Below are 17,290 nucleotides of genomic sequence, written 5' to 3'. Positions count from 1 at the left end.
AGGTGGACCAATACCTGTATTTTATTTTATTTACTTTTATATAGTGCTGAGGATTGAACCCAGTGCCTTCACACGTGCTAGGTGAGCCCAACTACCACTGAGCTACAACCCCAGCCCTCCATAAGACTTTTATGAGGCCTAAGTGAGATCCTGCTGTGTAAACTAAGTTCAGTCCACTCCTTACACCAGTATGTAAAGCAGGACTCAGAAAGATAAAATAAACTCCTCCTACCTTAAGACCTCTCATCACTTTTAGTGGCAAAAAGATTAAAAGAACCCAAATTTCCTCAAGAACTAAACAAATGGTAAGATATATTTCATATTTAAGGATAGGAAGACTCAATATTATCAAGATGTCAGTTCTTTCAACTTATCTATAGATTCAGTACAATCCCAGTCAAAATCCCAAGTCATTATTTTCATGTCAACTGATTCTAAAGTTTATAAAAGGAAGAAATCCCAGAGTAGCCACATAGCACTGGGTGAGAAAACAAAGTTAGAAGGATTGACACTACCCACCTTCAAAACTTATTATAAAACATTAGTAACTAAGCCAGTGTAGAATTGGGAAAGGATAGACAGATCAGTGGAACAGAGTAGAGAGCCAAGAAATAACCTATGTTCATATAATCAACCTCTCTATGACAAAGTAAGCAGAGATATTGTTTTCAACAAATGGTGCTGGACATTTTAGCCTTAATGGCTTTTTTTAAAAAATTCTGGGTTCATTCAAGGTTTGTGCATTACATTCAGTTATTGTATCACTTTAGTCTTCGTTAATTGTGTGGTCCCTCCACCCTTTTTGGTTTGTTTGTTTTTCATAATACTGATTTTTTTGAAGATTCCCAGTTAGTTGTCTTATGGATTATGTAATATTTTCTCAGTGTCAGATTGTTTCTTTATGATGTTGTCCCATGTGTTTCTTATGAACTTGAAATTAGGTCTGGAGGGGCTGGAGATGTGGCTCAAGCAGTAGCGCGCTCGCCTGGCATGCGTGCGGCCCGGGTTCAATCCTCAGCACCACATACAAACAAAGATGTTGTGTCTGCCAAATATTAAAAAATAAATAAATAAAGTCAAAAAAAAAAAAAAGAAATTAGGTCTGGAAGTTTAATTAGACCTAATAAAACAAGGATCTAATAATTCTTATCTACCTGCAGAGGTAACTGATCCTTATGAGAGTAGTTCCTAAGGTAATAGGCTCTGACTTTCCTTTGACAGATGTCAATGTCCGTGTGTCAAGTCTCACACTCTTGGGAGCTATAGTGTCCACTCATGCACCTTTACCTGAAGTCCAGCTACTTCTGCAACAGCCCTGTTCTTCTGGACTCAGCAGTAGCAATTCAGCAACTCCTCACCTCAGCCCTGCTGATTGGTGGAAGAAAGCCCCTGCAGGATCCTCTGTGGAAGAAACATCAGTTAGCTCACCAAAGGGGTCTTTAGAGCCCTGTTGGCTCATTCGACTTTGTATTTCCACTGTTGTACTGCCCAAAGAGGATTGCTATTCAGGTGGGGATACTGGCTCTGCAGCAGGAAGCACTTTTGAACCATCTCCCATGCGACTGGAGGCCCTACAGGTAGAGATTTCATTTCCTCCTTTCTGAAAGGAGGTGGTCATTCCCCTTTCATAGGATGACTGTGAGAAGTAGGCATATAAAATATTGTAAAAACAAGCCACATTGGGGCTGAGATTGTGGCTCAGTGGTAGAGTGCTCACCTAGCATGGGCGGGACCCAGGTTCGATCCTCAGCACCACATAAAAATAAATGCATTGTGTTGTGTCCATCTACACCCAAAAATAAATATAAAAAAAAAAAAAGCCACATGACATTAGTGGGAGTTGTGTTTTAGCTGTGGGTGGTTTATTTTGGTATTTTGATCAGGTTGCGGGGGCGGCTTTGGTTGTAAAATATTGTAAAAGCTATTGTAGTTATTTCAGGTATTATATGATAGGTGGGACAGGTGGGTGTAATAGGTATAATAGTTCTGAAAGGAATTATACGGTTAATCTTGGGATTCTGCAACTTAAATCTTTAATTCTCAATAAATTCTCTCATTTTGCATCTGCTTAATGAAACAAAATAAATGCTCCTTCAAAGGAATATACTTTTAACTCTGAATAAAAGTATTTGCTCTTTCTATTCTCAGATGTAGTCTAAGACATAGGCTTAGAACTGCTGCTGATTATTTGGATAATATTAAATATATCCTTTAACCTTTTCAGCCTTAGTTTCTTCAGCTGTAAATTGAGTTAATACCTACCTCAAAGGATTACTCAGAGACATGAGATAATATTAAATGAAAAACAATCATAAACTATAAAGCATCATAGAATTATGATATAGTTACTTGGCGTTAGCAATAAAATAAAGATTTTGGTTGTTTCTCATTTCATTCACATCAGATTTCAGTCACCTGATAAGTGTAAGTGATTTCTCAAATATTGAAATTGTTTTCTAGACACTGCAACCTTGCATTCAGATTTTTGAGATTAATTTCCTGCTCTCTGCGTAGGTGTTGGCTCACCTGGCAAGGGGCTACTTTTCTGTGGCTCAGGTCTACTTGATGGAACTTGGCGAGGTGATTTGCAAGTGCATGGGAGAAGCAGATCCATCCATTCAGCTTCATGGAGCCAAGGTAATTTTCATTAAAAGCCAGATTTCTTAAGGAGTCGTCAGGTAAAGGAACTGTACATTCCTCTATTTTCAGTTCTTACCTATAAACCCAAAGAATTGTTTTGGTATTAAATTAACAACATATAGCTATTGATTTTATTCCTCAAAAGAATGCCTCTTTTATAAGAGTTAATGAGAAAAGAAGGAAAATCGCTTATAAATTATTTTTCCTTATGATTTGAAGTGATCTCCAAACAGAAGTGAGCTGATTTGTTACCTCTGTAGTTCTAATGCTCTGCTTTGACAGTTATTTCTTTTACCTCGGCAGCTTTTGGAAGAACTGGGCACAGGCTTAATACAGCAATATAAACCAGATTCTACCATAGCACCTGAGCAGAGAGTACCAGTCTTCTTGGTAAATGCATATCTATTCATAGTTTTTGCTTTTCTTAATGCTTCAGTTATACTTTTATTTGGCACCTCAGTGATAAAGTGGAATAGATGATATTATTTCTTCCAGTGTCACAAGCTATGGTTTATAATCTAGCATGACATGAAACTAACATGAATAGTTTTTATTTGTAATTTAGTATGTAGTAGGATTATACTTAAGGTACAACCAAAAATAATAAAATCAGGGTTTCTTGTGCATAAAATGGTGGAAAGATTTTGAATCAGAAGGCATAGGATCAGATTTAGAAAGCATCACTTAATGGATGTGGGATTATAAGCATAGTTTCCTCATCATAAAGAGGAAGGATAATCCTTAAATCATAAGATTGCTGAAAAAGTGAATGAAATGTAAAGATGCTGGCACATAGTAGGTGCTCAGTGAATGTTAATTTCCTTAACCCCCAATTATGGGAGAAACCATGATTCCTATTAAAAATCCTGTGATCTCAGGTTGTTTCTGTTGTCCCTACACTGTGCCAGTTGTTTGGATGAGGCCACCATTAAAGGTTTCTATACAGTGCCAAAAGCAAGATCAATTCAATGTTAGTGATATTTTCTCCCTGTGCCCTCTTCATCCTGCTCCTTCTTTTCCCTTTACAATTTCCATCATCCTTCGAGTATTTTAATAATGTCTAATCCTCCTCCCTTCTCGGGGCTGTCATTAAAGATTTCATGTAACCATTCACAGAGGGATGAGATGAGGTTTGCTATCAGACAGAACTAGGTTGGAAGCCAAACTTCTCTCCTTGCTAGAAAGTGGCTTTGGATGGCCTCTTAACTGTTCACACTCATCTCTAAAGAAGACAGACTTTCTATACTACTTATCTACTACTAAGTAGTACATCAACCCTAGCCATGTAGCAGCTTTAAGTGATATACGTTTATTCTCTCACACGGTCTAATGTAGCCATGTGGTTCTGGTCCAGGTCTCATGAGGCTGTGGTCAAGATGCCACCCAGGGTTGCAGTCAACTTCAACCTTGCCAGGGTTGGAGGCTCTTCTTCCAAAGTGGTTTACTCATGTACCCAGCAAGTTAACATTGGCTTTTGGCAGAAGGCTCGCTCAGTTTCTCTCCATGGGGACCCCTCCACAGGGCTTCTTGACTGTCCTGTTAAATGGCAGCCTGCTTCCCTCACAGCAAATGATCCAAGAGGAAAAGCAAGATGGAAGCTGCAGTGTGTCTTATTCCTAGCTTCAAAAGCTTCACATTGTCACCTTCACAGCATCCATTGGTTACTAGGTCAGCTGTATTCAGTGTAGGAGGGGACTGCACAGAGGTGTACACATTAGTAGGTGAGAATAACTCTGGGTTACCTTGGAGGCTGGCAACCACACCTGTCCACATTATAATGGATTGGAGTAGAGAAGGTCCAGACTGGACTCCAGGAGCTGGAGTAGGAGGAAGATATGACTATTGCATGAATATACAGCAAAACCCAGGCCCATATATATAGGACAGAAACTGGGGTTACCAAAACCACAGGTGGATTTGCAAATGAATGTGAAATACCAGGATTTTTATAAAGCATGGAAATAAAAGCATTCAGATGCCTACCTGAGGGACTTTGAAGTGATATAATTCTTTGAAATGCTAAAAAAAGAGCCTACTGCCCAATTTGAGAGTATCCACTGTGTAAGAACTTTTAAAAGAGTGTCCTGTGGAAGGAACTTTGCACACAGTATCATTATCTCAAACTCTACAACATAGATATCTTTGCCCCATTTTATTGAAGAAGAACCAAAGTTTAGATAGGTTAAGTCACTTGCCCAAGGCTGTAGACAGGAAGCAGCAGCTGCAGGACTTATGCAACTCAGCCTCTGGATCCTGTGCTCCTTGATCTAGAATACATGGCCCCTGGACTATTTTGACACCCTGTGTTACAGGGGATCAGGTTGAAAGAGCCCTAACTAAATGTCAGTTCATCTGGATTCTAGTTGACCTCTGCTGCCTATTAACAAGTTATAGTATCTCATTGTGCCTCAGATTCCTTGTGTGAAGAGATGTAAGTTATGCTGAGGGTTAAAATCAGTTGAAGTACTTAAGACACTTAGAGCAATGCCCAGAATGTGATCAGCTCTCTGAAAACCATTAGCTGTTTTACTGTCATCTTCATCCTTCTCCTCATTGTCACCGTGGCTGTCTGACTTCATTACACTGTAGTTTCTTAGTCAATAAAATACGAGGATTTGATTAGTTGTTTTCTAAAGTCCTTTTTATCACTGTGGAAGAACCAATGAAGCATTTACAGAAAGCCAGTACCTTAAGGAAACATGTCATAGCGAAGGCCACATGTGGTAAGCTTAGCTTCACTTGGTTCCACTGTGCATCTCAGGCTGCAGTTCTAACTGTGCCTCTTTCAGGTAGTGATGTTCTGGACTGTGATGCTAAAAGGTCCTTTACCTCGAGCCCTGCAGAGTTCAGAGCACCCAACTCTTCAGGCGAGCGCCTGTGACGCCCTGTCTTCCATCTTGCCCGAGGCCTTCAGCAGTCTGCCGGTAACTCAAGCCATTTTCTTCCTCTCAAACTGTGCCCTGAGCATCACAGCTCAAGTTTGATTCTTTTTTTTAATTTTGAAATATTTTCTTTGTTATCTGTAAGGAAGAGGAGATTATTGTATTTGAATTTGGCATAGGGCAGTGGGAACAACAAACGGAAGAACTTTTAATCTGTCAGACAGCTCTTTCTCCCAGTGCTTTAGAAGGCGGGTGGTAGAAGAGTCAGCACAGCTGCAAAGGCAAAGAGATTTCAGAAAGATTTCCTGCCAGAGTTTAAAAGATCTGGGCTTAAATGCTGGGTCTTTGTAGCTCTGGGACTGACTTAACTTTTCTAGAACTTAATATTATTATCTTAAGATGGGAGTCATGTGAAAAATAACATAAGAGTAGGTGAAAATATTTAGATATGATGCCAACACATGGTATTTGTCCTAGCCCATTTGGGCTGCTAAAATAAAATACCATAAACTGGGTGACTTTAAAAAACAGCAATTTATTTCTCAGAGTTCTGGAGGCTGGAAGTTCTGAGATCAAGGCATCTACAGAGTTGGGTGGTGTTAGGTGCTCAATCTCTGATTCATAGGTGGCCCTGTCTAGCTCATGGGGTGGAAGGGGCAAGACAGCTCTTCAGGTCCTCACTTAAAATGGCATTAATCCCACTCACGAAGGTTCTGTCCCCATGACCTGATCACCTCCCAAAGGCCCTAGGACCTATTACTGTCACCTTTTGGGTAAGGTTTCAACATATGAATGTGACAGGGGCATAAACATTTAGACCATAGCAGTATCCAAACTGCTGCTTTTCTTTAATCTTCAGTAGAATTTGCATCTGTTTTTATTCATGTAAATTAGCTCTTATAAAAAATGCAACTTTAATGGAATAAAAGGATAAAAAATTACCTAATTCACACAGTAGAAAGTGTGGATGTGATGAGATGCTGTGTGTGCCTTGCACAAAGTGGATTCTCAGGTCAACATTGAGTCTGAATGGAACCTGCGCTAACACAGGGTAGCCTGCCCCGAGATCACAGTGCATTCAGCTCCTGAATATGAACAGGTACTTCATAGTCATTTTGGGGAAACTTTGGCTCATAATTATTTCATTTTGCTTTTCCCTTTGTCACCCTTCTCATTGCAGAATGACAGGCAGATTTTGTGCATTACAATGCTACTCGGGCTGAATGACAGCAAGAACCGTTTAGTGAAAGCTGCGACATCACGGGCCCTTGGAGTCTATGTGCTTTTTCCTTGTCTCAGACAGGTGAGAGTGAGCTCATTTAGCTCTTCTTTTTCTATTTATAATCCATATCACCACTTGTTTGTGGATACAAATCTCCTGAGTTGGGCAGTAAAGGAAATTAACTTTTTTTGTAATCTGATTTCTTTAATTGCTACAAAATTTTGGTAATGCCTATAGTTCGTTTATTTCAAATTAATTAGCACACCACCTGGGACCTAGGTATTCAGTGAATGCTTAATGAGTGGCTATGAGACAATATCATGTGATAGTAATAATTTAGAAAGCTGATGGTTTTACTAAGAAAGAAATGAAGTTCTCCCTCACTCTTATTTGTGATCTTCTCACTGAGAAGTGTCTAGTGAATAGGGTGTGTTTTGGAAATGTATTTTATTGTCAGAACAACGCTTCCTGAAGGTGGAAATCAACCCAAGAACAGAATTCACAGATAACTGTCACAGGCCAAGTTGTAAGGCATTCACAAGAGCTCAACCAAAGTCTGATTGGGTGTCCATGGCATGGGTATCTTGAGTATCCAAATTGTAATATTAATAAAATAGTAAATGAATTGATTGAGTAAATGAATTTTGATTTTGAATCAAAATTTGCAATAAAGGTTGTAACTTTGTGTAAAATAAATTTGAGAATTTCAGAAGCAGCATTGTGAACTCAAAGTAATGTGGTGTTTGGTTCATCTTACAGGATGTCATATTTGTTGCAGACACAGCAAATGCCATACTAATGTCACTTCAAGACAAGTCTCTGAATGTCCGTGCCAAAGCAGCCTGGTCCCTGGGCAACCTGACAGACACTCTGATTGTCAACATGTAGGTGTCTCAGCCTGTTTTCCCTGGGTGACTTCTAAGGTGGAGGTCCCAAGAGAGTATCTTTTATCCCTACTATGAGAGAATTATTAGTAATTCCCCCATATTAGTAGGTATTACTGATTTATTTTGTTTTATATTCCTTTAAATAATAAGATTAATTAGCTGCTCTTAACACATATTGGGATTTCTATGTACAAAATATACATAATATTTTATATATATTTGTATGTATAAAATATATATGTATTAATTATATACATAAAAAATTACATGTATAAAAATACTGTATGCTGATATAAAAAAATATATGCACATTATAGAAAATATAAAAATAGAAATCTAAAACCTTAGTAATGGTTGCTCTACTTTTAAAATATAATGTTTATATTTTTTTTAATAATATATTCACAAGTTAAAAAAGTTTGAAACAGTACAAAGGCATATTCAGTATAAAACCTATCTCCTACCTGAACACCCACATCCCCCTTCTCAGAAATATTTGTTGTTATTTGTACACAGGTATCCTGCTTTTTATCTCTTAACCCTGTAAAAGTGATGTGTAAGTCACATGTATAAGCATTCTTCATTATTGGCTTCTAATAAGTACTTATTTTTTATTTGGTCATTGCTATGTGATGAATTTTTAACCCACTATGCCTAAGCATTTGTTTTAGACTTTAGGTTTGTAGGCTTCTGTCCACAGTGAACATTTTTGTGCATAAAATTTCCCTTTTGAGGTATTTCCTTTGGATACATTCCTTGGTATCGAACTGCTGAGTCAAGAAGTACATATTGAAACAGGCACAGTGGCACATGCCTGTAATACCAGCTACTCAGGAGACTGAGGCAAGGGGATCACACGTTCAAGTCTAGCCTGGGCAATGTCTCAAAAACTAAAAAGGGCTGGGGATGTAGCTCAGTGGTAGAGTACCCCTGGGTTCAATCCATAGTAACACTAGGAAAAAAAGAGAGCAAGAGAGAGATACATACATACTGTAAGTTCTTGCTGTGATCTGAACAGCTTTGTTAAGCTGTTTTCCTACAGTTTTTGTAGTTATACTAAGTGAGTATATTTTTATATGTACATATTTAAGTGGGGTTTACCTTTTAACCTATTTTGTATGCTTTGGGTGGTACAGGGAAACACCAGACCCAAGTTTCCAAGAAGAGTTCTCTGGTCTCCTGCTCTTAAAAATGTTGCGGTCAGCAATAGAAGCCTCCAAGGACAAGGACAAGGTAGACTCAGAACAACACCTAGTATTTCTTGTTTAAATACTTGGGTGTTTATAGTCGTACCATAGCTGGTAGCTCAGTGTGATGTGAAGTTCCTCAAACTGTCACAGCAAATGTCTCATCTTCAAAGGAGGTGGAAAGTATACTCAGGATATAACTAGGTCCCCTCTACCCTTGTACAGTTTTTTTATTGTCTCTAATGTCATGAAAAATATCAGAGCCCATTGTAATATTACATAATATACTCATAGTTTTTCTAATATTATTATTTCCCAAAACATTTGTAAGTGGAATTGACAAATCAAAAAGATGAGGAGCCCCTGGCTTTGAATATCTCCTATTACATAATATAAACTTAAAAAGCATAGGCCTGGGCCTTAGGTCAAGTGGACATGGATTCAAGTCCTGGCTTCCCCTTTTATAGTAGGTGACTCTGGTGTGTTCTTTAGCTTCTCTGAAGTTCAGTTTTCTCACCTGGAATATGGGAGTCATTGCATATACTTCACTAGACTCTGAGGTGCCTTATGGTAAAGCACCTAGCATAGTACCTGACCCAGACCAATGCTTTATTTAGTACAGTGGTTCTGAGAACCACCTGGGAAGCCCTACCTCAAAGTAATTCAATCAGAATTTTTGGGTTAGAGTCCAGGAAATAGGTATTAAAAACAAAAACAAAACCTTGGATGATTCTAGTATGTTGCAAAAATTAAAACATTCTGATCTAATAGAAAATTCTGGGCTGGAGTGATGAAGCCTAGCTTCTCCTTCTAGCCTTGCTGCAAAGCAGCCTGGTCCTGTTGTCTTGGGCCTGGTGCTCCATCTCTATAAGGGAAGACAGACCTCTCTGAGGTGCAGTCTAGCACCAGCAATCTAGGAGAGGAGCTGTATAGACCTCATCTTTCTGATGGCTCAGAAAATTAACCAGATGTGACCTTGCAGAGTTCCAAGGACTTGCATCCTTACAGGAGGTACATTTCATTAGTCTTCCTGCTTTGAGAAACCTAGTGTCTCCTGGGGTTTTTAAAGCAAAAATTATACTTTCTGAAACATCTCTGGCAAAACAGATTTCTAAGGCTTTTACATTTTATTGTAGGTAAAAAGCAATGCAGTTCGGGCCCTTGGAAACTTGCTTCATTTTCTGCAACCTTCTCATATAGAAAAACCCATATTTGCTGAAATTATTGAGGAGTCTATCCAGGCTCTGATATCTACTGTTCTGATCGAGGCTGCCATGAAAGTTCGATGGAATGCCTGTTACGCCATGGGAAATGTGTTTAAAAATCCTGCCCTTCCTCTTGGTAAGAAGGTTACCCTCTTCACTCTAGCAGACAAACTTTTTTTTCACAATGTTTTTTGTCACAGTATTAGAAAACAATGGAACCCCAAATTTGGGACAATGGCAAAATAAATTATTGTATGTATATTCAACAGAATATTTTGTTACCATTTAAAATTATATTTTCAAAGTTTTTTTTATAAACTGGGAAAATAATTCTAAGTTTTTTAAACAAAAACTAAAGCAGAATATTAAATACTTTCTATAGTAAAATCTCAACAGATGGGTAGAGAAAAGATGAAAAGGAAATTGACCTAATTATGAATACTGGTTGCCTCTGAATGGAATAATGAGTAGATTTGTTTTCTGCTTTCATTTTCTAAGTTTTCTACAATGAACATATATGGTTTTAACAGTCAAGAAAAATATCAAAAAAATGGAATGGGAAAAAAGGTACAAATATGAAATCCTGTGAGCCCTCGGAACAGAGGTAGATGCCTCATCTAAGGAGGGTGTCCGTCAGTCATATCATCACAACATGACATGTAGCAGGAAATACCATTCAGGGCCAGCAGCTGCTTAGGTGTATGGATTATAGCCCCAGACAGCACTCACTTTGAAGGCCAGCATTTGCCTTATATGTCTGTCTCTCTGACAAAACTTGAATCTAAAAATGTGTTCCTAAAGAGGAGGAAATCCTCTGGGCCTGCAGAGCCTTCATCAAGTAGGGACCAGAGGGAGCTGGTAGAGAAGTAGCCTCATGACATTTTCCATTGAGGAGGTAGAGCTATCAGCAGCCACAAAAGGAAAATGAGACAGGAAACTGACTAGAGATGGCATTGGGATGGTGAGATTCAAGGACCTCAAACAGTGGTCCATTGTAAATAGCAATAGCATCCACAAATTGGAAAGGGCCTATTTGCCTGTCTTCAGAGGCAACAAAGAATAAGGAAGGGCTGGGAGACTTAAAGAAGCTAAGTCTAATTCTACTTCAGGCTGAAGAATAAGGACACCCCAAAGCAAAGGTAACTGGGGAGGAGGGAAGCAGGGAGATTTTTCTGAGCCTATGGGAATAGAAGAAAGAAATCTTGAAATTAGAAGTTTTCTTTTTCTTCACAATAAAATGCAAAAGTTGCTGTGGCCAAAGCAGTGTGTGTATGCTAATCTGGGCGAGATGCTTAGTCAGTCTGCACTGGAACAACTGCATGAACAGGGCTGCTGCATACAGTTGTATGGGTTGTATACTGCTCAACAACGTCCAACTGAGAGGACAGGTAGGGCTGCAATTCATTCCATGCTCCTTCCAAATCTTGCCCCTTTGGAGAAAATCTTCCTAGAGAAGAAACCTTTTTCTAAATCAGCCAAAGTCCTGTGTTGGGTAGCAGAAGTCCTAAGCATGCTGCAGGCTGGGCTAGGTGAAGAGGGAGGTTTGGGGGTCAGTATCCAGTCACTTACCTAGGATCCCACCATTATTCACTCACCACCCTGATCTTATGGGATTATTATAAGAAAGAAATGGGCACATTTGGTGACTGTCAGGAGCATTAATGTGCATGCCTTCTCCACTGCACCCCCCCAACTTATTTCTATACCTTTAGTGGTTTTAATGACGATATTCTTCCTAGGGACAGCCCCATGGACCTCCCAAGCCTACCATGCCCTGACGTCTGTTGTAACATCATGCAAGAACTTCAAAGTGCGTATCAGATCTGCCACTGCTCTTTCCATCCCGAGCAAGAGAGAGCAGTATGGGTCTGTAGAGCAGTATGCTCAGATCTGGAATGCATTGGTCACTGCCCTGCAGAAGAGTGAAGACACCACAGACTTTCTTGAATTCAAATACTGTGCCAGCCTACGGACCCAGATCTGCCAGGCCCTGATTCACCTCTTAAGCTTGGCCAGCGCCTCAGACCTGCCCTGCATCAAAGACACCCTTGAACTGAATGGAGATATGATCCGGTCCTATCTCCTACAGTTTTTAAAATCCGGAACAGAGGGAGATGATCCTGGAGCAGCCCATAGCCCACAAGAAAGAGACCAGATGGTCAAAATGGCCCTGAAGCATATAAGCAGTATACAGGCGCTAACTGGGGACACAGCCAGAGGAGTCATCATGGACTTTTTAGAAAATATTTTGACTATTTATTTTGATACCTCTGGGTCACAAGTGACACTTCTAGAGTTGTCAGATCGGTGACTATTTCACCATACTTTCCAGATGTCAAACATGGTCATAGGAAGATGCAAGCTTGAGCATAGGTTATGTGGGATTTAATCTTAACAGACAGGAACAGTTTATCCACTATTTATTTAGAATAGGTTAGCAGCCATTTGACGTCTTCTCAAAGGGCTCAGCTGCTTTGGAGAGTGGCTGCACTGCACTGGTCATGTCAGGGTATTGAAAGCTCTAACCTGGGCAACCTGTACCCCAGGCGTCAGGTTGTAGTGTTGGCTGAGCACACTGGGAAGTTGTGAAGGGTGTTTAGTCCCAGAAAAAGGAAGGAATTAGAATGTTGTGTATCTCCAGGAACTTTTTTCTTTTATAATAAGCTAATGAAAATAGTGTGGCCACAATCTCTTGTTCTGGTCAGGTCACACTTAGAGAAAGCTTTGAGCAGATCAGATGCTTAGTCAGTCTGCACTGGAACAACTGCATCAGCTGATAAAATCCTGAAAAAGTTCCTCTTAGTAAGTAGTTGCTGTGCCAGGCTCCCCCAGTGCCAACCTCAAGGATCCCCCCAGCCTCTCCACGACTCAGGAGCCAGAGTGAACTCCTAGCATGCAGGAGCCCTGGCCTAGGCCACAACACCGACTCCTATGCAGATTATCTTTTGAGAAGAGTAGCCTCAATTTATGAGTGGTTTTTCCACCTTTTAATTTGTGCCTTCAAAAATGATCACTTGTGTAATTTCAGTGGTTGAAAAGAAGGGTTTTTAAACTATATTTTGATAATGCCCAAGTAGTGGTGAAAGTCATTTCTCACAGAACAATTATTTACATTAAGATTTTGCATTTGTCTTTTGCCTGCCAACAATTTATTAGAATTTATTTCAATAAGGAACTTAGGACATTTAAGAACCAATTAAAATATTCCACAATTACTTTTGACCTTAGATAAATAAGAATCAAGATGTAGAGAATGGGCTCTGGTGATCTAGTACTTAATTACCATTTAGATACTTATTTTAAGGGTTTATGTTTTCAGTTTTTCTCTTTGCCTTTGAGTTGCTCTTTTCTGTCCTTTAATATGTTGTTCAAAACTGCTGTCGAGGCAGTGACAAGGGGACACAGCATCCAGATTTCCTAAAGTCTTCATTTTCCACTAGTAGAGAATTAGTTTCCAAAGAATTAGACCACAGGCACAGTGAAAACACAAAGAACATTTTTCAAACTTAACCTTCTTTGGAGATGATTCTGAATAAGGATTGCTGTAGAGGACCCAGGAAACTGAATCAAACCTGTCCTGACCTACAGGAATTCTGATTCTTCTCAAATCTTGGAACTTCTTTGTCTTCAATACATTAAATGGCAGCTTCTTGACTTGCACTTTCATAAAAGTAAAAATGTGGCTTATATACCTTAATGGCCTGGGGGTTTTTTGAGCTTTTACTGGTGGGTTTCTTAATAAAATCTTTGTGAAATGTCATTTTTATCTTTTGCTTATCTCAAACAAAATCTCCTTTATTTAAGTCTTTTTTTTTTTTTTTTTTTTTTTTTTTTTTTGAACCTGTAGTTTCTACAAAGGTTTCCAGGCCTGATATGGATGTTAATGTTCACATAAAGGGAAAGAAAAGATTAAGCATCTCTAGAAATTCCAGGAGTTGGGTCTGGGCGTCAGTCTCAAAGGGATGCTGCTTTTCTTACTGAGGCCTCCTGCGTGTGCATCAGAGGGCAGACACCTGTCAACACCTTGGGCTGGTGCCTCAGTAACACTACTAGTACTGAAGCCACCCAGAAAATAGAGTTAGAACTTACTTCAATGCAAAAAGCCCTGCTGATTCAGAATTCTAATTCAAACATTAAATTCTAGGCTGGGGATGTGGGTCAGTGATTCAGAGTTTGCCTAATATGCATGAGATCCTGGGCTCAATCCCCAACACCATAAAGAAGTTTTTAAAAATGTTATACTCTGAAATTCGTTTTGATATTTAAAAGAAAAATTGGAGATACAATAGCTGGAGCCTTCTTCATTAGATGAACAGCATTGAGACTCATCTTCGAACCTTTTCTGAGATCAGTATAAAACCTGCTAACTGCCTCTAAAATTCCAGAAAGACATCCATGTAACCCCGCTCTGTGATATTAGTCAGTAGTGAGGTGGGTGTCCTACAGAGATGAGAGCAGATCGAAACCTCCTCTTGAACATAGAGACAAAGGCTTCCTTGATTTTGGTAGTCATAGGTGAATGTTGACCAAAGTGACACCACACCATCTTTCCAACCTAAGAGCGTAGTGAGTTACTTTGGTTCATTCAGCCTTTACTTCATTAAAATGGCAATGATGAAGAGCCTGGTCTTAAACCCAGGCTCTCTAGATTTCTGTCTGTGGAAGTTCCCTAACCTCTGTGCCTTAATCTTTTATCTGTGAAATGGAGATAATGGTATCTTCTTTGTAATGATGTTAAAATGATTAGATTAATTAATACATGGAAAGTTCTTAGAACATCTCTGGCACTCAATAAATATCAAACATTTCTTTCCTTGCATTTTCGGTGTCCTGGGCAGAGATACTGCCAACATTCCAGCAGTCTCTGTGAGGACAACAGCTGGATTCCCTCAGCTGTACTTTTAGGTGAGGCGATAGCTGGGATGCCTGGGGAACCTGGATCCATCAGTGGAGAGGCGCCACCACAGGATTTCCAGTCTGCCAACAAGAGCCTCAGTACTGTCCCCACAAGTTCCTCAAGGGGAAGCAAGGGATAGGCCACATTGACCCTTTTTCTGCTTCTGCCTCTTCACCCATCCCAAGAGCCAGTCTTCAGAATCTACAGATCCAGTTTGTACAAGCTCCAAAATTACACCCAGTTTTAAAGGACAGCTGTGCTACTTAGTAACTATGTCCTCTGGCAAGTATCTCTAAAGTGGGGCTAACAGTTTCTCACAGAGTTGTTCAGAAGCAAGTCACACAACATGAGAAGCACCTCGTTCAGGCCTGGTAGGGGCCCCTTGCTGCTCGCTCTTTGGCATCGTCCTTGGGCTGGGATGTCTCCATCTGCACACTGCGGAGAACCTTGAGGAAGGAAGGAGGTCTGGCTGCTTCCAGTGCACACCTTGAGTCCTCAAGCCAGTGCTAAAGGGTCCTCAGCTCCACTGGATGACATTGTGCCAGGGTTAGCGGGGGGCCAAGTATCAGATAATGAGTGTATGTGCATTTGTCATTTCTGTCCACATCCCTGAGGATCACCACCACCATCAGGAGCAGAGGCTTACGGTTATAATGGGAGAGGAGGACATTGGTGGAACACCCTCTCTGGGAGTGTCATAAGAGCTGTTGCTCTCTTCCACCCCATGTCCAGCTAGGATTTACTAAAGAAATGCAGGCAAGTTCTATTAATAAAATGCTATCACATTAATTTAAAAATGCTATCACACCAAATTGAAAAAGCCAAACAGTCATTTTTATGGATGCTACAAGAGTATAAAAAATAGTGTCTTTTTCCAAGCAAAATTCCTTTTAAAACAATAAGGAATTTAAAAGATACTTCACCAATATAATAAAACATATCTTAGCAGTGACTTCTCCTTTAAAAACTCAGAATCAAAATAAGCAAACCTAAGTATCATCACTGTCTCCCAATATTGTACACAATTTAATAGCCAATGTGATCAAATAAGCCAAAAATAAAATTTAAAAAATTTTTTCAAGCAATTCCAAATTATCATTACATAACACCACCCTGAGAGACTGAATTCACAGATGATTATGTGCAGAAATGAAGAAAGTAAATCAACTCAGAAAATAATAGAATGAATAGAAACAAACAGTAAAACATAACAGCTTTCCGAGGCAGTCAAAGAAGGAAAATCAAAACTGTCTTTCTAGCCAGAAGACCAGTCTTTCTTCTCACTACTGGTCACCCTTAGCCAACAGTATGCCAGGGACAAATAGGACTAAGTGACTAAGAATATTTTGGAATGAATTAAAACCATTCATTAAAAATGAATCACTGATACTCAAAAGATGGGCTCTAATTTGTACTTTACTGTGAATGGCCATAACTAATATCTATTGGCTACTTTTTATTTGCCAAATATTGCAAAGTTTTCCTTAGCTGCTTTATCTTAATGCATTTTTTTAAAGTATTTATTTTTTACTTATAGGTGGACACATATCTTTATTTTACTTTTTTTATGTGGTGCTAAGGATCAAACCCAGGGTCTGACGTGTGCTAGGTAAGCGCTCTGCCTCTGAGCCACAATCCCAGCCCTATTTTAATGCATTTAAAACTCCTAGAACATCCTGTGACAGACAAGAATATACTTTATAGCTTTTTAGTTCCTTCAAAATTTCAGTCCTCTTTGGTTCTTTTTAATTTTCTTAGCAAACTTTTAAAAGTACCAGCAAGCACTTGGATACCCAGTGGCAGTAAATTTCAGCAGTGTGGTAGAAAAGGCAGCAGAGGGAGACAGAGAACACAAAGTAGTTCAGATTCTGCTTTTACAAGCTGTTTATTGGGTTGCTGTCATTAAAAACATTAGTTCAAATCCAGATGTATATTGAAATCATCCAAGTGAATTTTTTTTTTTTTTTTGTACGAGGATTGAACCCAGGGGCGTTTAACCACTGAGCCACATTCCCAGCCCTTTTTATGTTTTATTTAGAGACAGGGTCTCACTGAGTTGCTTAAGGCCTTGTTAAATTGCTGAACTTTGAACTCATGATCCTCCTTCCTCAGCCTCCCAAGCTGCTGGAATTACAAGCATGCACCACCTTGCCTGACCTTTAAGGCCCATTGATGGGCAGGTGCCCTCTGAGTTTAGTGGTCTGAGATATGGCCTTGCCATTGGAAGTTTTTAAAACTGCACAAGTGATTCTGATGGCAGCAAAGTCTGAGAACTGCCACTTTGGAACATGCTACAATGGTGGTCTCAACCTGTGTGCACAGAGGTGTTGCAGAATCACCTGGGAACTTTGAAACACAGACCTAGGTTGT

At 39.5% G+C, this 17,290-nt stretch overlaps 1 protein-coding gene across 2 annotated transcripts in view; it reads left to right on the top strand.

The window, feature by feature from the left end:
- The window catches only part of Heatr6 (HEAT repeat containing 6), a 33,476-nt gene extending 19,693 nt beyond the window's left edge, over positions 1–13,783 (top strand). For both annotated transcript variants that reach the window (XM_076870154.1, XM_076870153.1), the window contains exons 12-20: positions 1,222–1,577; positions 2,515–2,637; positions 2,944–3,030; positions 5,430–5,564; positions 6,703–6,825; positions 7,504–7,628; positions 8,768–8,864; positions 9,955–10,159; positions 11,763–13,783. In XM_076870154.1, the coding sequence (XP_076726269.1) occupies positions 1,222–1,577; positions 2,515–2,637; positions 2,944–3,030; positions 5,430–5,564; positions 6,703–6,825; positions 7,504–7,628; positions 8,768–8,864; positions 9,955–10,159; positions 11,763–12,334 (1,823 nt within the window). In that variant the 3' untranslated portion in view covers positions 12,335–13,783. The remainder of the gene's footprint in view (positions 1–1,221; positions 1,578–2,514; positions 2,638–2,943; positions 3,031–5,429; positions 5,565–6,702; positions 6,826–7,503; positions 7,629–8,767; positions 8,865–9,954; positions 10,160–11,762) is intronic.
- Positions 13,784–17,290: the final 3,507 nt, after the last annotated feature.

The sequence above is a fragment of the Callospermophilus lateralis genome, chromosome 11 (genome assembly GCF_048772815.1).
Source record: "Callospermophilus lateralis isolate mCalLat2 chromosome 11, mCalLat2.hap1, whole genome shotgun sequence".
NCBI lineage: Eukaryota > Metazoa > Chordata > Mammalia > Rodentia > Sciuridae > Callospermophilus > Callospermophilus lateralis.
The sequence above is the reverse complement of the archived record's forward strand: the minus strand, read 5'-3'. Positions and strand labels throughout refer to the sequence as shown.